Raw genomic sequence first — 25,953 nt, forward strand, 5'->3', positions numbered from 1 at the left:
TTGACTGAACTAAAACTACAAAAAGCATAGAATTCCCCTTTTTTGCAAGCTCAAAGGAAATGTCCTTTCTCTGTTTTGATAATAGTTTCAGTGATTGACTAAAGGATAGTCTATACAAGCTATAGCATCAGATATTGGGACGTATAAATATGTATAAATAGCATATTTTTATCATCACACATCATGTGAAAAATGCAAGCATTCATGATATCAGATCAAGGCATCACAGACGCGTTTGAAATTACATCGGTTTTTGGATTGCCTTTCACTCGTAGCTACTGATATCGAAGAAAATTTGTTGTCTCCACTCAGAAACGGATTAAAAAAGTTGCCAACCTTAGCGATTTAAGATTTGGGGCCCCTCCTATGAAGTTATACATACTGGAATATAGATAGAACTCGTTTTGAAAATATGCATACATATTCAGATTAAGTTTTCCACTCTCTACTTTGAAGAAAGTTATATTTTTATCACATCATACCCTCATTTTGAATTTGAAAAATGTGGGGTTCTAAAATTCTGATAAGACTCATCTTCCTCATGCAGTTTTACCAAGGAGTAATTGTTAATCTATCACAGTAGGGTTAAAAGAACTAACCAGTGAAGCACAATGTTGAATGCACAAAGCTATCCGAAAGCCATTTTCATCCTATCATCATGTGTAGTTCAATACATCATAAAGTCTCCATGCCAACCTGATTTGTTTCTACGGTGATCGTAATCGGGGTTTTGTCGATGAATTCACATTCGTCTCACGTCAGTTAGAAATTATGATTATTTTCTAAAATTTTTGTTCGTTTTCAGACATTTTTGGTTGTGTTATAGTTGTTCTCCAAGAAGATCTAAAATAGTGTCTATATTTCATGTTCTAATATGGAAGAGTTGAAAGATACAAGTATTCATCATACGGCATTAAAATTGACCAATGACATAAAGACTATGAAAATTTACGAGTCTTTGTACAGAACCGTTCAGGTATATTTTTAATAAAGTAATAGCTATTTAAGCGTTTTTCTATACCAGCAATCAAATATTAATAATTATTCAGTTTGTGTAAAATTGGAAAACATGTAGTCTGAAAGCCACATACATCCAATGATTTCTCAGTTTCATATTGTATTGTTTCCACAAACGAAGTAAGATGTAACGCATTGTTAGAGAACAAATTACTCCTAATAAAAATGCAAAAAGGGAAAGGGGACCTCTCTAAAACAAATAGTTTCATGGTATTATGTATAAACAAAATCATGCAAGTTTGAACAAATATGTTATCAATCAATTGAATTACAAATGGATTGTGTGTGTATGGTGGGGGAGAAGCTTCGCTTCTGAGCACTCAGGCCGTGTTGGCCCATTGTACTACAAATGGATTAATAATCAAAAACTGTTTCAAAAGTTGCGGTTGGTTGTCTATCAGACTTAATTTTCAATGACATCGTCACCATGCGCTGGGAAATAATAAATCACCAACAGTGGACATTGATTGTTAAAAAAATGCTACTAACGTAGCCAAATTCCAGTGTTGCACATTATTCCATTCTTGGACTCAAATAAAGGTTTATTATACGCTCAAACTTCCTTATGGAAGGACGGGTGGAGAGCCTTGGGAGATCTCTCGCCAAGTGATCACAAGTACATCGCGTTCGAAATGGTTGAAGCTACTTGTCGGCGTGTATCATACCGGCGCTCGCTCTCCATGTGGAATGTCGCAAGAGTGAACATCGGGAAGTTCATCGAAGCTCTTGGAATAGGTAGAGCCGCGCTAAGGGCGCTTCGGGGGTGGTAGCTGACCCTGTCGCAAACTCAGTGACGAACTTGATATCGATAGCGTATGAATTTCGCATGGCCGAAGGGGCCTCAACCGTAGCTAGTTGGTCATATTGTGTATGAATTTAATAAATCAGATTGCTCAATTTAATGTGTAGTAAATTTCCACGAAATAGGCAAATTTTACTTACTATACCTTTGTTATTGAAAGTAGGATTTCCTTGAAGCTTTCCAATATATATTTTACGTCCTTGAACATTTTTGTAATCCTTTCCAGTGGAATTTGAAAATCCTTATAAATACTACTATTAGCTTTATTTGAACAGAGATTGTTATGAAGTATACGTTGAGGCCTATATTTCTTTTTTTTTTCAAATTTTCTGTTGGCTATTTTCTGAAAATAAGTTGTCTCATTTTAAATTTTTACTTTTCGACCCTTATTCCTCTACTTTGCAACCTATGTCAAATCTGCCGTCTCCTCACTTTTGCCACTTGTCGCAAATACCAAATCTTCAAACTCAATGCTGACGGACCAAAAATTGTCATTCACACGTTTGCACGTTCACTCGTGTTTTCTGAGCAGGCAAGCAAATTCCATGGATTTATGCAAAAAAATGCTACTCAATCGTATCAGCGAAAAACGCTTGCAAACCTACCCAAGCCAAATAATCTTTCCAAACATTTGAATTTGTGATGGTTTGTTGAGGTTGGAATTACATGTTTGCGGTATAAGACATACGCGGTTATATTTCGAGAAAAAAAATTGTTTGTTCTTCCTATTTGCCTTCTCCTGTATGGGTGAGAGTTCACAGTATGCACATACATTCCGACGAAAGGACCATTGAGACCAAGAGGATTACACAATTACAATTACACAATTACAATTACAATTTCTAAAAAGATTTTAGATCTATGCAGGCCTTATACCCAAGAGAGCCAACAATTATTATCAGAACGAGATATGATGAAAAAGGCTACCATTTACTCTCTACTAATATAAATTTCTACTTTAGGTTGTAAACCAGCACAAAGTTATATGCTGCCAACCGTGCTGTTTTACCTCACATTCGTTAAGGAAAATTCGTTTTTCCAAAAATATTCAGAAATTCTATGAGTAATGATATCGATTAGCAATTTTGGAAAATTGGGAATTTAACGAAACTATCAAAGGGCGCCAAGCCGAATCCACCGTGATTAGTGACGCTTAACTGTCTCCCTCACCTAAGAAGGACTATGTATCTACTCTTTCATATGATCGAATTTTAGTGCTTATTCTGTGCTAGAAATATTCTTTGGATAGTTTCCATAAAATTCGAGATTGAGCCATATGTCAATTCAGAATTGTCGCTAAAAAGTGTTTGTACTGGTTTTCAGAAATTAGTGTGTACACCAAACGTCGATAAAAATGATATGAGAACTACTTTGGAGGATGCTATACGCGCAACTGGTCTTGAAATAGAGATACGCAATATACTCTTTCATCTGATTCGGAGTTCTGTTAAGTCTGAACTGAAAGCATCGATTCAACCGGTAATTCAAGGAGTTAAATCTTCAAGCTCGGTAAATGCCAAATTTTAAAAATTTACAGGCAGAAACTTTTCGAAAATCCAAGCCAAAGAAATTTGTAAGTGCGCTTATTTTATTTCAGATTTTTGGATTTAAAAACTCAGTAAAGTTTGGTTAAATGTTGGCTGAACTATCTTTCATTCTTTATAATTGCTATTTGGCACTTACAAAGTCAAAGTTTATTGAATATACTTTGGGTGGCTCAGTTAACGTAAATGATTTATTTTATCATCAAACTTTAGAATGATCCTTTAAGTTTTTTAAAACGAGCCGGATTACAATGGGATCGAAGGGTAAGGAAATCGTTGAATGCAATGTGCACTGAATTGAAAATATCGATTACTGGCCAAGTGCGAAGTTCAGTTGATAAAGAAGAAATGGTATTGAAATGGGAGGAGCTGAGTAATTATGCTGTTGGTTAGTGAAATTTTCAATACAATAAAATGAATGACAACCAATATTCTTTTTTCCTAGATTTGTCGAACTACAGGCCAGTGTATGCTCCAAAGGATCTGTTAGACGTTTTGCTATCCTTGAAAGGGCCAAGTAAAATCGATGGAGTTGACGATGAGTAATGTTTATTCGAACTAGATATTTTAACAACTGAAAAGGAAAAAAAATTGTCCTCGTTTTTCTTTTAGCCTTAAAGATTAAAAAAATTACAGAGAGCAGTTGGCACTTAATGGATTCTCTAAATGTCCAGACCTTCTGCGTTCCATCTATACACATTTATTCGAAAATACACCGCGAACAATTAAAGTTAAAATCTAATCGAGGCAGAAGAGTTTATCCTCTTTTTTCTTTACAGTTTTTATTCCTTAACCTAGTGAAAACCTTTCGGATTTTATAAGGATAGAAATTTTTTTTACTTGAAACATTTCTTTTTCAGTAGTATCCCAAAATGGGAATTTGCTCACATTCCACTACCTGTGAAGAATTTCTTTGAACTGGTATGGCTGGATTTATATTTTTGCTGTAATTCAAAAAGGACAATATGTTTCAACCACTACCTAGCTATCTATGCTAGCCTGGGAACATATTTTCCTTCATTTTTCATATCAGATATATGGTATATTTTTTGTTTAAAATTATCGGTAGCGAGTGCACTTTGCGGATCTACTTCGTCTCGAGCCATTTCAAGATTTAACTCTTCAATGCCAACGGGTTTTGAACTATAAGCATACACCGCTTTGCCAACAAACATTAAGGAAAGGAAATACTCCCCCGCCGTACCGGGGTGCCCTTTGGTCATACGTACTTGGTAGTCACGTTAACACTCATGTAAGTTGATTTCCGATTAGGAGGGAATTACTAATATAGTTGAATTCAGCATATAGATCATTGGGAGAAACTCAAGGCGAACGTTTTGAATACCGATTTGATCGTAGACAAATTAGTTTTCAAGGATATACAGTTAACTGCATCAAACGACGATCAATATTTTGTGTTCGAGGATGTTCTCTACCAGGTTATGCTCTGTTTTTCACGTGATAGTGAAATTTCCGAGATGGTCCAAGGTGAGCCCGGCACAAGCAAAATGAAACAATACGAAGGACCACCATCCGGAGTAGTACCATTTCATGGAATTTGCATGTTTGGTAAGATATTTTACTTTAAGGTGCATATTCAGTTTACTTCATTATCTCTCGTTATAACACCCCGATTTACACCTTTCAATTTCCAAATTCCCATCCCGACATTCATTTGTCTCCAATATTTAACATTTAAAATGATTAATTTTACTTATTTGACAAAAAAAACCTAATAATTGGTCGCTCTCCTCTAAACTCAAGAATCCATTTACATCTGAACAATTCTAAATTTTATTTGTTATCATAATAATGTGCCTACCAGCCTACGACGATTGTCAGTACTAGAGAAATTGGAATACTTGAACTGAAAGTATCATATGCGTGACGTACAATACAAACCAAAATAATCAACAATAACTTTAAATTGAAAAGTTAATTACCAATTGCGCTGGTGATGTGAATCAACCAGCGCTCTGGGTGATTTTAAGTCCTTTTATAACATTTTTTACCATTTTTGGTGTAAAACAGAACCTTATTAAAATCGGTTTACTGTCTGTTTGTCTGCCCGTCACACGCATTTTTCTCGGAAACTGTAGCAGCGATTGACACCAAATTTAGTGGAAAGGTGGGAACTGTGAACGCTCATGCATACAGTAAGTTACATCCTGTTACGTCGAATACATGTAAAAGGGGAGTGTAAATTTTTTTTTTCACCAAATATAGTCATGTGGGGTATCAAATGAAAGGTTAGTATTATACTTTCCGAAGCTGGGCTTAGTTTTGAAATTTGTTGGAAAGGCGGGGAGTTCGGGAAGGAGGGGGAGGTCTAAAGTGATAATTTTTTTAATTTTAAATTAAGAGGCTGCGACTCTATGGTGGCTAGGTTCCGAAATACCGTCCATACGGGTATCTTTTCAAATAAAGTTAATAATAGTATATTATTATAATTTTCAGTAATTGTCTGCAAATCCCCCTTAAGTTCACCCTAGCACCACGAAATTTTGCAGAAATGTAGGCTATAATACAGACAGGTCAAAGGTGTCACTTCTTTGGAAATTCAAGATTTTATGATCTTGTGAAAGTGGATATTCTCATATAATACATATATGCATATATTACGTATTATGGGACAAATTCACACTCAAATGCCTTTATAAAAGAAATACACAAAACCTTTCATACCTGAAGCGTCCAGCTTCCGGTTTCCCGACTTGTTGACTACTGTGGTCCACTCCATTGCGCCCGCTCCAGCTACCGGTTTCCCGACTTGTTATTATTTATTTTTCTTTGATCCATGTACATTATTATTACCATATCTGTCGTTTGACTTTACACACTAACAAGTGGCATCCTCCAATATAATGGTCTCAGGATGTCAAGGTAGGGTGGAAACCTCGCCGCGTCTCATCATACGTCTGAGGCAGGAGAAGCATCAATTGCGAATACGATCCGTCGTCGATCTTCCCTTTCGGTCGCGGCACTCGGGTCGGAGTGTTACAGCTCCACGCATGCGGTCGAGCCGTTATTTTTAATTTCCAATTTAGCTTGCGTTTTGATTCTTTTGACACATGTACGTGACATTCCGTGCTGGTTTGATTTTTCAGAATCCGATACGGACTCACGCATTTGTTAAAAGGATACATTTATATAACTACAGGTAAGGGATCGAATTGTTCAAAGGAACTCCACATTCTGGCTAGTATAGAGGCACGCAAGTGCATGCCGACGGGCACATCAATGGAGCTTCAGTATTCGTTGGCAGACCTTCACGGTCGACTTCGTCATTTTTTTAGGGATAGCTCTCCCCTTTTGATCGTCTTAAGCCACTCACGCCATCGTCAATCCCATTTTTATTATTACAGAATTTTCCATCATGACATTACCCAACTATATAACTATCGCCCTTCTTTAATATGCAGTCAATCCATTGCTTTTGTTTTCTAGTCAACCGCGCATTTCTTCATTTGATATTGTCAAAGGCCTGGGTAACTCGATGACCGGACACAGACGCGAGTTGATGAAAGCTCTGAGCTGTGGTAGGGAGGGAAAATTGGGGTAGAACAGCCTAAACCTGGTGATGTTGTACAATGACGCTGAATGGTGTTGCTGTTTCCTTCTCAAAATCCAGATCCACCTGCCCAAACTCTCGAAAGAGAACCGGTAAGAGAACAAGTAGATGTTAACGGCTTAGTCGAAGTTTTTGAGGAAAAATATCATTATTCATTAAGCTCTCCACTGAAAGATCTCATCCAGGATAAGGAAAAATAAAATTACAAAATACAGCCAGAGTTAGGTTTCGGTTTACACTTCAAATTTCTTTGTGATTTTACTTCAATGCAGCATGTGCCATTTTGCGACCTCATATGTCACTCTGATCGATTAGTTTCTCCAGAATGTCCTCCGCATAAGATACTGCAGGACTACAACCGAGGAAATCATAAAACTAAATAACTCCACGATGATCCGCGGAGTATCAGTTCTTCTTTGCTGATCAGGCTTTGGAAGTGTTCCATCATCGATAGAGGTAAATATGAAGACGCCCTTCCAATTAAGACACTCGGGACAGGTATTTTTCTTCGGGAATTTCATGATAATCCCTATTTTCCATATCTCAAATCCTCAGGATCTTAGAATAGTGGTAGTAGCTCGAACAATATACCTTCGATGTCACAAACCTTTTTGGCCCAGGCACAAGTTGACACGCAACATAATGAGGTGACGTGTGACTTACAGTAAATTTTTCTGAAACAAGAAAATGAATAGAATGATCAGGAAATTTTCGCACGTAGGATGAGGTAATGCAGTTTAAGAGCGTCCGTTAGTTGCGATGGTTTGCATTCATTCCGCAGTTTTCACTAGTGACTGCGACCTGCGTTGGATGAAAACTAATAACTATTGACTTCTTAAAGAATAAATCCAAAAAATTGTTCATATATTGCTTAATGATAGCCTTAATATTTTCCATTAGAAAATTCGTCTTTAACGATAAATTTTGCGTAATTTTTTTTTAATAATTGCTCTTTGGATAGCTTCCAGGGAATATTGTTGCACTTTTTTCGGTATTCATAATAAAAATCAGATTTCCAGCTTAAAAAATAATCATATGTTTGTAAGCAGGAATTCCGTACATTATTTGTTACAGTGGCGATAGAACTGCGCCTCGACTTCCCATGTATCTGCTCGTAAGCGATTTCAGCTCCTGCTTTCCTGCGTCACACTACGCCTCAACTTGTGCCCGGCTTTATTGTACGGTGACGCAGACTGGGTTTCTTCACCTCATTCTCAACAAAGGCTTTGTGAGAACGCGACCGCTGTTTTACTCGTGTTTACGAGAATCGGGAATCGGAGAATATTTTGAATGAATTCGTAAACTCCAACTAGAAGGGGGAAATACTATCACTTTTTGTTATCACCTTACTTCCAGAAATTTCTTCCGACCGTATATGCATATATTTAAGAATTAGGAATAAAGAGTTTCTATTTCGCAAATTTCAATTTTTTTTGTGCAATAGTAACATTTTTCAAACCCTCTTTTCAGCGAATAAAATAACTTTTGCTTAACATCAGTTACTCTGATTACCGTTTGGTCTCTAAAATATAATAATAAATACAAGTTCCTTGAAATCTCTTGCGGGTGGATAAACGCGGCATCCATTGGGTCAACAGAATTATCTTTTTTAATTTACCATGCAAAATGTTGATGGTCACTCCAACAGCAACTGATAAATTTTCGTTTGACGCCCAGAACATTATAAACCTCTTCAATGAAAACCACATCCGATTGTACTCATTGGAATTTTATATTACATTACGGTAGGATTCTATTATATCTGAGTTGTCGCAACCTCGGCAGATGGCGGATTTTACCTAATACTAGCACTAAGTGCCAAGCATTTAGGCTCGCAGCATCCTACCTACTTAAATTATAAAGGGGCGCTGGTGGTAGTGGCCTTTGGTAAGTCAATGGGAGAATCCGTCGGGAACTCCCCGCAACATCGAGCCCGTTTACAGAATGGTATATTTCTGCATGGTTTGAACCAGACTGTGTGAGAGTCTCAGGATATCAAGGGAAGCCGTGGGGGATTAAGGTACAATACCTATAGCTGACAATATTATGGGAACTACAATCACCCGCTTGAGACGCCAAATTTCTTTGATTTCCCGAGAAAGTGGCTCATAGTTCAGTTTCTTCTCTACGTATTTCCGCTCGATGTTGCTGTTATGGGGAATAGCAATATCAATATAATCATCATCATCATCAACGGCGCAACAACCGGTATCCGGTCTAGGCCTGCCTTAATAAGGAACTCCGGTTTTGCGCCGAGGTCCACCAATTCGATATCCCTAAAAGCTGTCTAGCGTCCTGACCCACGCCATCGCTCCATCTTAGGCAGGGTCTGCCTCGTCTTCTTTTCCTACCATAGATATTGCCCTTATAGACTTTCCGGGTGGGAACATCTTCATCCATACGGATTAAGTGACCCGCCCACCGTAACCTATTGAGCCGGATTTTATCCACAACCGGACGGTCATGGTATCGCTCATAGATTTCGTCATTGTGTAGGCTACGGAATCGTCCATCCTCATGTAGGGGGCCAAAAATTCTTCGGAGGATTCTTCTCTCGAACGCGGCCAAGAGTTCGCAATTTTTCTTGCTAAGAACCCAAGTTTCCGAGGAATACATGAGGACTGGCAAGATCATTGTCTTGTACAGTAAGAGCTTTGACCCTATGGTGAGACGTTTCGAGCGGAACAGTCTTTGTAAGCTGAAATAGGCTCTGTTGGCTGACAACAACCGTGCGCGGATTTCATCATCGTAGTTGTTATCGGTTGTGATTTTCGACCCTAGATAGGAGAAATTGTCAACGGTCTCAAAGTTGTATTCTCCTATCCTTATTCTTGTTCGTGTTTGACCAGTGCGGTTTGATGTTGTTGGTTGATTCGTCTTCGGTGCTGACGTTGCCACGATATATTTTGTCTTGCCTTTATTGATGTGCAGCCCAAGATCTCGCGCCGCCTGCTCGATCTGGATGAAGGCAGTTTGCACGTCTCGGGTGGTTCTTCCCATGATGTCGATATCGTCAGCATAGGCCAGTAGTTGGGTGGACTTGAAGAGGATCGTACCTCTTGCATTCACCTCAGCATCACGGATCACTTTCTCTAGGGCCAGGTTAAAGAGGACGCATGATAGCGCATCCCCTTGTCGTAAACCGTTGTTGATGTCGAATGGTCTTGAGAGTGATCCTGCTGCTTTTATCTGGCCTCGCACATTGGTCAGGGTCAGCCTAGTCAGTCTTATTAATTTCGTCGGGATACCGAATTCTCTCATGGCCGTGTACAGTTTTACCCTGGCTATGCTATCATAGGCGGTTTTAAAGTCGATGAACAGATGGTGCAACTGTTGTCCATATTCCAACAGTTTTTCCATCGCCTGCCGCACAGAGAAAATCTGATCTGTTGCTGATTTGCCTGGATTGAAGCCTCTTTGGTATGGGCCAATGATGTTCTGGGCGTATGGGGCTATCCGGCCTAGCAAGATAGTGGAGAAAATCTTATAGATGGTACTCAGCAACGTGATACCTCTATAATTGCTGCACTGTGTGATATCTCCCTTTTTATGTATGAGACAGATTATGCCTCGTTGCCAATCGTCAGGCATTGATTCGCTGTCCCATACCTTGAGCACAAGTTGATGAACCACTTGGTGTAACTGGTCGCCTCCATATTTAACCAATTCGGCTGTAATTCCATCGGCTCCTGGCGACTTATGATTTTTTAGCCGATGAATTGCACGGACTGTTTCTCCTAAACTTGGTGGTGGCAGTATTTGTCCGTCGTCTTCAGTTGGCGGGACCTCCAACTCGCCGATGTTCTGGTTGTTCAGTAGCTCATCAAAGTACTCAACCCATCGCTCTAATATGCCCATTCTGTCGGAAATCAGATTTCCCTCTTTGTCTCGGCAGGATGAGCATCGAGGTGTATAAGGCTTCATCCTGCTGACTTGTTGGTAAAACTTCGTGCGGTTGCTCCCTGTACTTTCCTAGTTCACAGACTTGTTGGTTCTCCCAGGCTTCCTTTTTCCGTCTGTGAAGTCGCTTCTCCGCTCGACGGAGTTCGTGATAAGTCTCTGCGCGTGCCCGCGTTCTTTGAGAATGCAACATTACTCGGTATGCGGCATTCTTCCGTTCCGTTGCTAGCTTACATTCATCGTCAAACCAGCCGTTCCGACTCCTTTTGCGGCTGGGGCCAAGTATATTTGTGGTCGTATCCATGATAACGTTCTTCAGGTGGTTGTGAAGATCATTAGTTGATGCTTCATCTCCAGGTCCTCTGTTGACTGCGGTTATTGCGGCATCCATTTCCCTCTTATAGGTGTCGCGGAGGGTTGTGTTGTGGATGGCTTCAGTGTTCACTCTCACCTGAGTGTCAGAGGGGATTCTAGGTGGTATTGTTATTCGAGCTCGGAGCACCATGCCAACGAGATAGTGATCCGAGTCTATATTGGCCCCCCTATATGTTCTGACATTCATCAAGGCTGAGAGGTGGCGGCGTTCGATCAACACGTGGTCAATTTGGTTGAAAGTGGTCCCGTCTGGAGAGGCCCACGTATGTTTGTGGACCGCTTTCCGCGCAAACCAGGTACTTCCAACAACCATTTCGTGTGACCCTGCTAATTGAATAGTCCGCAGTCCGTTATCATTTGTTTTTTCGTGTAAGCTATGGGAGCCAACGTATCGCCTGAATACGGGCTCCTTCCCTACTTGGCTGTTAAAATCCCCAAGTATGATTTTGATATCATATCTGGGACAGGCTTCGAGGGTTCTTTTTTTTTTTTTTTTTTTATAATATAATATATATAATACGCGGGCGAATCGTCTTGTCAACTAACAGTACGTCAGGCTTGTTATGTAGAATATGGCGATTAGTCAGAACTTGCCGGTCCCAATACATGCTGTAAGCAGAACTATCAAGTATTGCTTGCTGCTCATATCGGTAAACCGGACATCTTCCCGTGATCAGCCCATGCTTGTATGCAAGGTTTTCATGGATCCCTTTACATACAGCATTATGCGTGGTGGCATTAAAGTGCAGCCAGAAATGAGATGGTCCAACGTCTCTAACGCCGAACCACATATTCTGCACTAGTCGTTCTCCACACGTTCTTTCATGATATCTCAGCAAAAAGCCCTCAGCACACAGCCATCTGTTCGACAAATCAAATCGACAAATGGCTGCCAAAGACAATTCACGTGTTTACTGTGCATTGCCTTCAACTTCCACTCATCGATCCGCTCTTGGTCCGACTTCACCTCATTCAGAGGATTGAAAGATCGATCCTTCAAATAAGTGGAGTCAGTCCACAGTCTGCCTTACAGAGAGTCGCATGCTCTTTACTCTAAAAAAAAGCGCGCAGCGACGCGAATCAGTCTAGCAATGCCCCGCCTTAGTGAGTCCCGCCGACATTCCAGACGAATTTTCCGTAATAAATCTTTTCGGTCACTCAAACCAATAATGCGAAAGCGGATCTTATAGCCGTGCAACACGAGTGATTGTAGTTGCAGCAGCGACATATTAGCACACATTCGAGATGCAATCTCATCATTGATTTGAGACAGAATTCCCGGAGTTGCTGCAGATGCATAGAGCTTGGGAATACCTAGTCTATGTAAAGGATCCATTTCCGAAAATTCTATACACGCTCTTTGGAATTCGTCCTGAACCTTCGTTATTTCGTAGTAGGAGCGGATGATGAAGTGCACTTCATCCGCTGCTTACCCGAATCTGCTAAAGTGGTCACCACAAATTGTGGCGAGACCGGTGCAGCAGGCGGAGCAACGCTCCTAGACGTCAAACTGCCCCACGACTAGCGGTTTCGACGCCGTGCTGTCCATTACGGGAGTCCGACCCAGTCACCAAATCAGACGACTCCCGCCGGTTATCCGTACCGGACCTCAAGTTTCCCCTCCTTCTCATTAGATAGATTTGCATTTTATACATAACTGCCAGGTGTGGTCATAGCTTCCTCAGGGAGTAATCTACAAGACTGCAAAGTTCCTGCACTTTCCCCATTTACCCCCTACACGGTGGCGTACAGCCATTCAAATTGAAGCTATTCATCCCTCCTCCTTTCATAACCGGACTTGGGACCGGCTACGGCAGAGTTCGGAAGGTTTCTATTTCATTACGATTATTTTTTATTGCAAAAATTATTAAACACTCGTATACAAAAACAAAATCTTTTATAGTTATCTTTATTTCAGTTGAAGCCTGCTAAAGTATTTTATTCAAAATCGTTGGGTACACTAGGAGACAACATGGCCAGCATTGCGCTCGTCTAAAAATATTACCCTATTGAGTCTACTGATATCCCACATTAAATCACGCAACAAATCCCTCGGCAACCAGTGAGATTTGAACAATGACCTTCTGTCCGACACCCTAGCTGTCGATATCCAGATAGAGATTCATAAGTTTATGGTTCTTGATTGTTACAGTTGTTCCTCTGCTTAAGAAAGTTTCGCCAGTACTACGATCACATACGGCACTTTGTTATTTCGAAGGAATGTACTGCATGATTGATCATTTTAACGGGAGCAATTGGACAAATGCTACAATGGTCATGACACCCTTCACCCAATACTCTCTATTGTAGATAAAACTGATAGTACTTTTCATTCATAGATTCAGTTTTACCAGTATCCCTTCCCTTATCACGAATAACGAATTCCAGATAACGATTTTGTTTCACGACTCGTGAACCTCAGCTAATTTATATAAATCTTAAGTTACTAAGTTTGGTGAAATATCTGGAAACATGCGCGAAATATGGAGTTAACTATGTCTGAACCCTTTTATTCTGATAGATTCTTTATTTTTCATGATCCGGATCATTGGTAGCAATGGGGTTTGTACTCTGATTTGACGTCAGATATCAGTCGACTCAGCTGTGAATGAGTACCTGATTCAAATCAGGGTAATAATCTCGAGCGAGTGCAATGCTGACCACATTGCCCCCTATAGGGTACTGTGATCCTGTAGGGTACCATGGCGAGTGTTACTTCCGTAGTCTTTCTCTTACTGAAGCGAGTTGTAGAATGAAGCAACCTGCAATGTTCGAATTTCCTTATTCTACGAAAAGGACTATCAAGCCTCGAAATTGAACCGATCTTTTGGCTAAGGCCCTTTGCTTTCGAGAACGGTTTATGACTGGATTCTCGAACGTTTGAGCGCTTCTCAACGACGCTATCGAAGATCCCCACGATGTTGACTGGCTTTAACTTTAGCGATACAAGCGATACAATTCTGTAGTTATACAAGGTAAGATGATGAGACTCTGGGTAGCACTTCTCTCCATCTTGCGACACTGGGCTATTGCATCATAGCATAGCCGGCAATAAGAGGGAATCTGGTGAATTAATGCGCCCAACACAAAAGGGCGCAACTGCATATCCTGGGAGTTGATATCAAACAAATTATTAGCTGCGAGATTTCTGTTCACAGTGGTGAACATGTTAATGTAACAGTACAGAGTTGCGCACTAGACGAAAAGGATTCTTTCTGTCAGCAACTGGATGCAGTCCAGGAGCAACATCGTAAGGGTGTCATCGCGATCGTGACGGCTGCTCTGAACACCTAGGGGTGACAACGATGAGAGGTTTGTGGCTTCTGTAGCAGGGAGCCTACCTGGACTTCATCGGCAAAATACATCTAATTAGATCGACCACATCGCAATCAGCAGTGGATTTAAAAATGGTCTTCCGGATGTGCGGTGCAAAAAAGTACTAAGTGCTTTGTGCAAAATGGAATTTATTATTGTGCTGATAACGGAGACAGAAGCTGCCACAAATAATAAAAATTTAGTTACGGTATACCATATCACAAAAGAACATGCAGACGTGAGTCCTTGGATGGTGCGATCAGCGACGTTCACAGTTGACTTCTCATCCATTATAGCGAGTAGCTGGAGAGTTGAAAATAACATTTCATCGCGATCTTTAACTGCATAGGGTATTAAGAAGTTCCACATTGTAGATGAAGTGGCTAGTCACCGTAACATGGGAATAAGAAGAAGTGATTTCATCTCGGCCGTCAATGCACTCAAATCGGAGTAAGTCTAATATACTTGACGGTCTCCCTGCGAAAATATTCCCAGCAGCGCTAGCAGGATAGGATCGTTAAGATTCCGAAGAAGAGTGAGATATGATGATAAAAACGGCCGCGTGTTGCATCGTGTTCATGTTCTTATATTTATAATAATTTTATTGGAAGACAAATACATTGCGTGGCTATATCCTCTAAATTGCATATAACCCACCAACCATATATATTTACATGCCATCGCTGCCGACTTGCTGAAACATGCCTCGGCTCTCTCCAAGTCTTCACTACACGCCCCCATTCTCATTGGAATGAAGTCTCTAACTTATTTCAAGGCTCTGATCCAATTGGATTGTTGCGCCAACGATTATTATTAGATATTTTAGAGAACTTATTGTCCTATAAACATACCTCTCCGCTATCAGCAGCTGCTTTCAACCAGAAGAAATATTATATTATCTCTTATTATAATTTTTGGAGTAAATTTCAATAAGAACTCAACAATAGGACATAAAAATCTTTCTAAAGTTTACAACTAACTTAATTCTAATTTCAGCTGCGCCCTTTTGTTATCTATATGATTCTCCAGTAAAACTATATTTTACCTTTCGGGCTTTTTACATACGATATTGCCATCGATTAACAACAATCAGCACACATCATCAGGTGAGAAAACTATAATATTGAACCTTATATCAAAGGGAATTGTTATTTTCAGGGCATCGTAAGCCTGTGCTTACTTTTTGAGAAATTGCTCCAGACTCACGAACCGCAATTATGGTCTCATTTCCGTGAATTGCAAATTCAACCGTATGTAATATGTGACCGATGCCTTCAATCCTTAACTTCCTAAAATTTATTGCAGCATTCGTATTGTATTCAAATGGCTCATGCGAGCGTTCAGTGGTCATCTTCCTCCAGATCAACTTTTGATTTTATGGGATTTGGTATAAATTATTAACGATATCTTCGGAAACATATGGAAATGGTTCACTTATTTCAGGTACTGGGTTTCGATAGTTTGGAAATTCTTTCATTGTTCGCCATCATAGTTTTGAGTTTTCGCAAGGAAAGTTTAATGCAAGTTTCCTCCCTGGAGAGCGTTGAGTCGATATTAGCGGATTTGTCGTCAATAAAAGTTTCACCACTTATTCAACTTGCTCTTTCTCGAGATTAGAACGTATACCTTTTTTTATCATATTTGCTAGACAGTTTATACTTTGTTATAAAAAATGGATTACACCAAGTTTTAGGTCTTCCAGTTTTCGTTTGATCTTTTCCTTGGAATACTAAGTTACAGAAATTACCATCTACACAGGTTTCAATTTCAGGACTCACTTTATTTGCAACATAATCATTCCTAAATTCCTATATGACTAATACATTCTTACAAGTCGAAGCATACTACGTCTCTTGCTTCTTACCAAACGGATTGACTTTAGAGAACCATGATGATGTTGCCCTGGAGAGAAATTTCCTGGTAACAATTGAAGTTGAACGTAAAATATTTAACCTACTGAATGTTCGATGTATCGTCTAAGCCTCCTTCGCCTTCTTCCCCCGAACCTACTGCCTTGATATTAGCCTTCTTCAATTCTTCTATCAACTTACTACGGAATTCAATCTTATGTGGAGAAACCTTACTCTCCTCCCGAATTTTGGCTTGTATTTTCTTAATCGCTTCTAAAAACGTCAGCCCATACCATTCAACTTCCTCTGGTGTATACTGTAAGAGATGTACAGAAAATAACTAAAAACGTAACTTCTGCTGCAATGACGTAATTATTGTAAATAATTATAGAACGAAAAGAAAAGTACAAAATAAGTTGGTTGGAGCAGTAATTGTTTACATCACTACATAAAAGGATGTTTCATCGCAATATTGGCGACCTCCATTCCGCTTTTCACCAAGGATGAGTGCACTTATTACTCGGATGGATAAGTGAGTGATGCTTGACCTAGACTGCTCTGTTGGCAAAAAGTGGAGAAAACATCTCATTGCATCCCTCAATTAAAGCTATTCTTTATTATGTACTTTAAAAGCCAAAAATTAAGCTGTAATCTACTTAATTCAATTAAAAGCTAAATGCAGGATGGAGGATCCGGTTGGACCTTTTATCCATTAATGTAAAATGGTAACCATCAGAAGATGCATGCATACGTCAAAATGAGCTCTATGTGTCCATTGGGTGGGTACGTTACGTTGAAAAGCCTGGCTAGCGTCTTATCTATCACAGTCCTACACTAAAGCAATCTGGGGGACTTCTAGTAATGTCTCTGGATATGGTATTTTGACCTTAATTTGGAATCGAGTTGCAGTCAAAAATATTTGATTGTTTGCAATGTCGACCTCCACTGCGAACGAGGCATAATTGAAGACATCACCGATTTCCCTGAATGGGCCCAAGTTATATTCCTTTTCAGATATTGCCCGCCCACTTGTGAACAGGACAAAGGCTGAAGAAAACGAAGAAGATATCCGTTTTGAGAATGAAGAGGGGTCCTAAGTCCGCATCAACTTAATGCAGGACCGGACCAATTGAGGAGCAACTTACTCCTTCTTTTCTGGTCCACGGACCCCTCGCTGGGCTTGCACCCAAACTTTTTTAAAAAAAGTGAAGTGACGGCGGCTTTACGGTTTCTTACCAGGACAGAGGCAAATCGTCAGACGCTGCCTCACCTCTGCCCTGGGAGCAGCGTGACCGTAGCGGCTCGCAGATGTTGAATGCTCCTTTATATAATTCGTAAAACACGACATGCCTACGAATTATATTGAGCGCAAATCCGCCTTGCTGACCAAAGCTGGCCATGGCTGAAATATTCGTTTTGAGAATGAAGAGGGGTCCTAAGTCCGCATCAACTTAATGCAGGACCGGACCAATTGAGGAGCAACTTACTCCTTCTTTTCTGGTCCACGGACCCCTCGCTGGGCTTGCACCCCTCTTCATTCTCAAAACGAATATTTCAGCCATGGCCAGCTTTGGTCAGCAAGGCGGATTTGCGCTCAATATAATTCGTAGGCATGTCGTGTTTTACGAATTATATAAAGGAGCATTCAACACCTGCGAGCCGCTACGGTCACGCTGCTCCCAGGGCAGAGGTGAGGCAGCGTCTGACGATTTGCCTCTGTCCTGGTAAGAAACCGTAAAGCCGCCGTCACTTCACTTTTTTTAAAAAAGTTTGGGTGCAAGCCCAGCGAGGGGTCCGTGGACCAGAAAAGAAGGAGTAAGTTGCTCCTCAATTGGTCCGGTCCTGCATTAAGTTGATGCGGACTTAGGACCCCTCTTCATTCTCAAAACGAATATTTCAGCCATGGCCAGCTTTGGTCAGCAAGGCGGATTTGCGCTCAATATAATTCGTAGGCATGTCGTGTTTTACGAATTATATAAAGGAGCATTCAACATCTGCGAGCCGCTACGGTCACGCTGCTCCCAGGGCAGAGGTGAGGCAGCGTCTGACGATTTGCCTCTGTCCTGGTAAGAAACCGTAAAGCCGCCGTCACTTCACTTTTTTTAAAAAAGTTTGGGTGCAAGCCCAGCGAGGGGTCCGTGGACCAGAAAAGAAGGAGTAAGTTGCTCCTCAATTGGTCCGGTCCTGCATTAAGTTGATGCGGACTTAGGACCCCTCTTCATTCTCAAAACGAATATTTCAGCCATGGCCAGCTTTGGTCAGCAAGGCGGATTTGCGCTCAATATAATTCGTAGGCATGTCGTGTTTTACGAATTATATAAAGGAGCATTCAACATCTGCGAGCCGCTACGGTCACGCTGCTCCCAGGGCAGAGGTGAGGCAGCGTCTGACGATTTGCCTCTGTCCTGGTAAGAAACCGTAAAGCCGCCGTCACTTCACTTTTTTTGAAGAAGATATCGCCTTTTCAAATTCTACTATAAGTCATTGAAGTACCATCGTCTTCCGGGCCTTGTGCAAAACGAAATTTATTATTGTGCTGGTAATGGAGACAGAAGCTGCCGCAAATAATAAAAATTTAGTTACGGTATACCATATCACGAAAGAACTTGCAGACACGACTCCTTCAATGGCCCGATCAGCGACGTTCACAGTTGACTTCTCATCCATTATAGCGAGTAGCTGAAGAGTTAAAAATAACATTTCATCACGATCCTTAACCGCATAGGATATCATGAAGTTCCACATTGTAGATGAAGTGGCTAGTCACCGTAACATGGGAATAAGAAGAAAAAGAAGTGATTTCATCTCGGCCGTCAATGCACCCAAATCGGAGCAAGTTTGATATACTTGACAGTCTCCCTGCGCAAATATTCCCAGCAGCGCTAGCAGGATAGGATCGTTAAAACTCCGAAGAAGAGCGGCATATGATGATAAAAAATGCCACGTGTTGCATCGTGTTCATGTTCTTATAAATAATTGGAATACAAGTACATTGCGTGGCAATATCCTCTAAATTGCATATAACCCACCAACCATATGTATTTAGATGCCATCGCTGTCGACTTGCTGAAGCATGTCTCGGCTCTCTCGCTACACGCCCACATTCTCCCCATTTCTTACGGCTATTCACTCCTCGGCCACTCTAGGGTATTGGATTCTATTGCATAATTGTAACTCGCTCTTTATTAAAGTTTAATCAACACATCAGCCCCATCACGTCGCGTCACGTATGCCAACGTTCTCCATTTCAGATTGTAAACGAAGACTTGCAGCTTTTGAATAGTCACTTTCCCCATTTTTTGTATATGTAGGCTTAAGGTATATTCACTCGTATTACTAGGGGAATGATATTATTGATATTATTGATATCATTTGGTTCCGTAAATTTGTATTTATATTTGGTTACGTTCTTAGAAAAGGATCCGCTTTAACTTTGAGGTTGCTTCGAACGGATGCGTTTCTTCGTAAATGCATTTTCACGGTAATCATTTAGTCAACTTGATCTTCTTCAGAGTTTTTTGAATATTTTTCAGAGCTCAGTTGAAAGGAGTACCTTCGCTTTTCTTCTTTGCTTTATCAAACCCGAATTTACTTTGCTTGCTTCATTTAGGTTGTTTTCCTTAATTCCGGCAAATTGAGAGTCTGACACTCAATCGGTGCTAATTTATAAGTGGGTCAGTCCAGTCTGACCAGCCACAAACGACGTGTTTGATTTAAAGGGGCAAGCGACTATAAACATGTTTGTGGGCACTTTTATTCTTTTACGAGGCTTGGTGGAAAAGTACTTCAAGATTATCTGTTTGAAATTTCAAGTCAACATTTACTTCGCTTTCATTTTATAGCACTTAGAAGCGAGCACGATTTCTCTTGTGAAATTACAAACTTTAAACGTTTTTTTTTTCTCGAAACACACTTCTCCAGAAAAACTACTCGTCCTGTTTACTTTTAAATTTCTCCGCATACTTATACATCATTTATCTATTGTGCAAAAACGTCTGGGTACACTTTTTCTAATCGAGAAAACGCTACCTGACCTTCCCAAACGTCCAAGTACTACCAAGCTGAACCACCTGTAAACTTCATTGAGAGAAGTTGAAAGTATAATTAAGGAAAAGTCAACCCTAGAAAGGCTCAGGGGATGATTTAATCACTGCTATCATGTTGAAATAACTCCAAATTGCTATGCTATACATTCTATGCAATATTGACAATCGAATATTTCCCAAATCCCAAAAAATGCAATTGTGACAATGATTCCAAAACGTGGAAAGGATATGAAATAATAAAAAACTTGTGGTCCTTGTTAGCACTGATGAAGGGAAGAACTGGTTCCCGAAATATCGGTGTTTGCAAGAATAAATATCTACACCAACGAAAAAGAAACAACAAGTTTTTTATTGTTTCATATAATTAATCGTTGGAAACACCGCATAATTACACTCAGGTGGAAAGGATGTCACTCAAATAAAATTGTACAGGCTGCTAAGCTTTCTACAAACCATATCTAATGTATTCGAAAAGTTTCTACTCCAAAAGCAATTGTAAATCTTTGTAGACAGCAACGTGATACCTGATCACCACGGGTTTAGGAAACAGCACCATATAATTGAATAAGTACACCAGATTGTGTTAGAAATAAGCCACGCTCTTGAAGGAAGAAGATATTGCACAGAACAGCATTCGGCAAGCTTTGGCACGCAAGCCTACCTGGTTGTTTCCATAATCTATTAATATCGTGTTCAACGAAATACAACGAAATATTAGTCTTAATACAGAAAATTCTAAGCAATGACACGCAATTATGTAAATCATTTACTAGTTTTAAGAATTGGAATATATTTGATGTATGCATGATTGAAACCAAATAATAAATATTTATTTAAAAAAAAGTGAGCATTTTAACAGTAGGTTGTCCCCTTAAGGCAGTTTTTGGTGCCCTGGCCACAAAGAGAGACAAATCCGGAGTGCTACTTCCTCCAGGTTACGCTAATACGTGAAGTAATTTCATGGCGTTTATTTCAAATTTGTTGTTTCTTCATGATCACCGTTGCTTTGCAAGAGTGCTATGCAGGGTGCTGGGGTTGGATGCCACCGCTGACACCGTGTCAAGCGAGAACTAAACAGAATGAAGAAAATGCGCTTCTTTGGCGAGAACCGATGAGGAAGCAGTCCGATTTTTATATGCCTGCTACACGCACACATCATGCATACCAGAAGAGTTTGCATGATACCCGCTGTTTCCTATTTTATGAAATCAACGATTGAAATTTATGTGCATCATATGTAATGTGATCGTTCCTAAATCTCAAGCCTTGATTTTTGAAGTCAGCGATGAGTGCGCTTGCATTTTATATTAGTTTATTTCCGTTACTGTCCTTACTAATATGTAGGTTGCCCCAAAACACGACGAAAAGCGAAGACGGCTAAAAGTGAATCGGTGAAAGTTTAGAGGCTATGCCAGTCGTTGGGCCAGGAAATTTGCATTTTTTTGACGGAATCATGGACCGGCAAAAGTATCTATAGATTCTGAAGGCAGCGCTTGGACAGCTTAGTGTCTGAGTTTCACGTCGAGCCACTGTATATGTCAAAGTAATTTTTCGCCAAGATTATGTCGGACTCGCTAACGATATTAAGTGTGATATAATCTATTGATTTGAGACAAAATAGCAAAAGTACAAGTTTCCCAGTGTTTCGAAATGAAGGAAGAGCCAGTTAAATTTGGCAACTTAGGTCACAAAGAGAGGTCCTTTAAAATAGCATTACATAACAGACCTTTTTCTATATTGAATCGCAAATTTAGTAATGAAAAGGGATGCGTTTTGACCTGAGGTTACTTTTCCGACTTCGATTCATGTGAAAAGTTTTTACATATTTATACTTTCTTGTTCTTATTTTTCCTTCCCTCTATCATTCGCGGTAACTTTTAAATCCACCTTCATTGTGGCAAACACTATGGGGACCTCCGATTTCCTTAATTTGTTACGTGTTCGTGTTCGCACGTCCCAAAGTCTCCCTAAAACTAATGGTGATAATCCCGTCTCGAGTAACGAGCTGTCTACTCAGAAGTTAACGTTGCGTGAAGAATTTAACGTTAATCTAGAAGGGAGGAAAATCATACCTGCTCCAAATATTTACTATATTCTGAATAAACTGCTTTTTGTTTGGTTGGTGAATCATTCAAGGCCGGACATCCTTCTTGTAACGCCTGCAACAGTTTTCGCTTGATTCCTAAAGCCAGTGTCGACCTCAGATCACAGGCTGGTGTCTAAAAATTTGTTCTTACTAATAACAGCTACACACAAATGAAGTGAATACCTTAAGTAAATAGTGATCTAATCCTCGATTATCGTGAATCAGATTGATTGCCCGGTCAGTGACGGTAACAGACATATGTTGATTTAAAATTGCACTGAAGACAACAGATCTGCGTAAGACTGGCACCCAGAAATGGGGCACTCGGCGTTTTTGTGGATGACGTTTTTGGAAACCTTTGATTATGCCCTCACCTCCCCAAATCCCATCGTCACTTTCCGGCGGGAATATCAACGGCAGAGGTGTGTTCTGTATTGCACGCACTTCGCCTGTAACTGGATCTCGTTCCCAACGTCCCTCTTTTGGGATATAATGCACAGCCGTGGGCTGTTGTATTTTCCATTCTCGCCAGAACTTTTTGTACGCTTCGGGCAGCTGAGCCCCCAAACCAGTATCAAAGCGAGTTAGCCGCTTAAAGCCGGACAGAAGGTTTGGACCCTATTTTAAAAAATAGTGAGTTTGTTAGGTTGATTTTTAAATTTAACCATAGTGGCCAGTTACCTGAGGTGTGCAAGCTGCCATCCTTTATTTCTCAACGCAGACAGATTTCCAGCGTCCCCAGCAGGTATGAAGGATTTCGCTAGAGATAAAGTATTTCAATCACTTCGAAGTTGGGTTAGGATGAAGAACGTCAAGTGCTGTATTTGGAGCGTACGACCGACATCTTGCGGAATTGAATAGAACATAAGAAGTTATATGGATGATTGAAGCGGGAATAATATATGGCTTTGGTTTCATTTTTATACGTATGGTGTACCTTCATAGGATTGCTTTTGCTTGCATTGATGAACACACAGGACACACGATAGTCACTGATAGTCGGAAGCCAGAAATCGAGATTTCCCTCCCAATCTCATTCGATGTTAATTGTCATCGAATATCTTCAGTCGAATTTCGGGAGATTTGTAACGTGTGTGTCCAGAATGAAGAATCGGGTTGGTCACCGACACCCAAGAGTACAGACCTATTTCTGAAACGAACGAGTTGAAAACCGGAAGTTCGGTGGATGAAAGGTTTTAATGTACTTCATACGTGAGACTATTTCGGTACACGGCGATTCTATCTGTATGTGGCCAGTAGGTCAAAGTGTATATGAATTCAGTATGGCAGACTTCAAAATACTAATAATAATTTGGCCAATGCTGTACAATTCATATCCCTATACTGTAAGTAATTGTAGTCACTCAATGTAAACTATCAGCATTCACAAACTGGTTATATGAATTCCCATATAAGTAAACATTCCATTTATAGTAAATAATAACTCAAAGTCTTACCTCATTCGAAGAAATATGATATTGATGATGTCTGGTATGAATAGAATTGACATACAAACAATACTAAAGAATATTATCAACGACCTTCGCTTATCATGTGCAAATGCACTAACCATTCCGGGTATGCACAGACGATACTTGATCTGCATACCGCCTGGGAGCTGATTAATGTACGAATTGCGGATAGTACGGTAAGTAAATTAGATTTAGAGTAAAATGATTAATAAGCAACTTTTCTTGTATCAATAAACTTAAATAATTTGCGAATACACGGTTGTTTTGAACTTAAAATCAACCACAGCTTTTTCGTTAGTGGAGTTAAGCGATTGCTGCTCTCTTTTGGTTTTCGTCTGGAGTTAAGCCTTTTTCGCTGCTCCGAGCAAATCTATTCTTACCAGTGGAGTTAAGGCATTGCTGCTCCCTTGAGTTTGAGTCAGGAGTTAAGCGATCTACGCTGCTCCGACAAACTCTTCCCTAGGTTTCCAAGTCCTTCCACCGCCAGGGATTAAGTGCACGTGAACATCACACTTTAGTGTGATACATGGAATAGAAGAACATGACCTTCCGTAATTTTGTTAATAATGATACGATTTTCTTCAAAGTCTCTAGTATCATGCTTTCTATTGTTTTACTTTTTCCCAATTTTGTAATACTAGGTTAAATTTAAAGGTTTCGCGGCCAAATTCGAAAATATTTTTTTTTCAGGTTCTTCGGTCGAATAGTTTTTTTAAGAATATGTCCTGTGTCACTTCAAATTTGTACTTTCCGATCCCTTTATTAAAAGTGAGAAACAAGGAAGCATGATAAAATTTCATATACTGAACGAGAAGAGGTTGCCATTCAATAAAATACAAGGAGAGACAATTCCATTAAGTTCGGACCGCAAAACAGATACTTTCTGAGGGCAATCACTTGCTAGCCCACATAGCCTCATAATAACACATAAAAATAGTAAACATTTATGGTATACTATCAAAGAGAGAATAGGAAAACCGACTATACAAGGTGAGGGAGAGAAATATTTGCTTCATAGGGGAAGACGTGTAATTAAAAACTTAGAGGAGCAAAATTGAGAGGCTAATATTATGTTTATAAGGCAAACCGAAACGAAGTTTTGTGTCCTAGTTGCCATTTATTTGTAGTGACTATGTTGGTTAGGATTGGACAGAATAACTATCCGAGTGAACTATTGCCAATCACGAAGGCAGAGCTGTCTCAAAACTAACAAACGTGGCAACAATTGAATGTACAGCTAAAAACATCCCACTTGCTTTTATGACCCCATATAGCCAGGCTTTGCTATTAATTTTTTTTTTAATTTTAATATACATAATGTATTAATTTTCTTACAAAAAATGAATCTTTATTCGTAGGTAGGTGAAACCTGTCAAAACTGTGAAATAATCCACATGATTGGTTTTGGTTCTGATCCCACTTCTGAACGAGACAAAAACTAAAGAAACTAAAGAAAATAATTGGCTTTTGTTAATTATGATTCATCAGAAGACACTGTTAATACTTCAGTGTTATTGGTTTTTAATTACTAAGGGTTCGTTCAGATTTAAATTTATTTATTGAGCAAAGAAAAGAAATACATGTGCGGTACAAAAGGAATAATAACGTAAAAGCTCAGGCGTGACTAATTAAGTATGTAACGCTAACCTACGGAAATATCCGGCCTAGCCGGTTACATGTTATAAAGTGAAAAAGTGGTGCATGTCAGTGCTCATTTGACATAACATGTGCTCAAACCTAAGAATAATTTATAACTTACAACTAAACAAACATAACACAAAATAGTACCCCGTACTGGGAAACGGGAAAAAGGGAGTTTTTTAGGCACCGGTGGACAGGATTGATAAATGATTGATTAATTGGAGTAAAGCGCAGTCCTTTCTTGATGGTGTTAGCATTCTGAGAAAGGGCTACCTTTTACTCGATTTGGGCCTGTGCGAGGAGAGTGACCTAAGGCGGGAGGGAACTAAGGGTT

At 39.9% G+C, this 25,953-nt stretch overlaps 2 protein-coding genes across 4 annotated transcripts; one reads left to right on the top strand and one right to left on the bottom strand.

The window, feature by feature from the left end:
* The first annotated feature begins 673 nt into the window (after window positions 1–673).
* Window positions 674–16,225, top strand: LOC119661323 (TBC1 domain family member 19). Of its 3 annotated transcripts, none has more exons than XM_038070620.1 (12): window positions 674–976; window positions 3,143–3,298; window positions 3,357–3,392; window positions 3,577–3,751; window positions 3,809–3,905; window positions 4,227–4,284; window positions 4,433–4,615; window positions 4,665–4,932; window positions 15,521–15,630; window positions 15,683–15,774; window positions 15,830–15,911; window positions 15,968–16,141. In XM_038070620.1, the coding sequence occupies exons 1-12, from the start codon at window positions 875–877 to the stop codon at window positions 16,139–16,141; spliced, it is 1,533 nt and encodes a 510-aa protein (XP_037926548.1). In that variant the 5' UTR covers window positions 674–874. The 3 variants fall into 3 exon arrangements, with proteins under 3 accessions (XP_037926548.1, XP_037926547.1, XP_037926549.1); XM_038070619.1 differs by having other exon boundaries at window positions 676–976; window positions 4,224–4,284; window positions 15,968–16,225; XM_038070621.1 differs by lacking the exon at window positions 3,357–3,392 and having other exon boundaries at window positions 677–976; window positions 4,224–4,284.
* A 58-nt stretch (window positions 16,226–16,283) lies between these two features.
* Window positions 16,284–23,348, bottom strand: LOC119661324 (39S ribosomal protein L28, mitochondrial). Its single transcript, XM_038070622.1, has 5 exons — window positions 23,188–23,348; window positions 22,690–23,124; window positions 22,493–22,639; window positions 16,482–16,690; window positions 16,284–16,426 (listed from the first exon to the last, which is right to left on the bottom strand). The coding sequence occupies exons 1-5, from the start codon at window positions 23,206–23,208 to the stop codon at window positions 16,369–16,371; spliced, it is 870 nt and encodes a 289-aa protein (XP_037926550.1). The 5' UTR covers window positions 23,209–23,348; the 3' UTR covers window positions 16,284–16,368.
* Window positions 23,349–25,953: the final 2,605 nt, after the last annotated feature.

This window comes from Hermetia illucens, chromosome 1, assembly GCF_905115235.1.
Source record: "Hermetia illucens chromosome 1, iHerIll2.2.curated.20191125, whole genome shotgun sequence".
NCBI classification, from domain to species: Eukaryota; Metazoa; Arthropoda; class Insecta; order Diptera; family Stratiomyidae; genus Hermetia; species Hermetia illucens.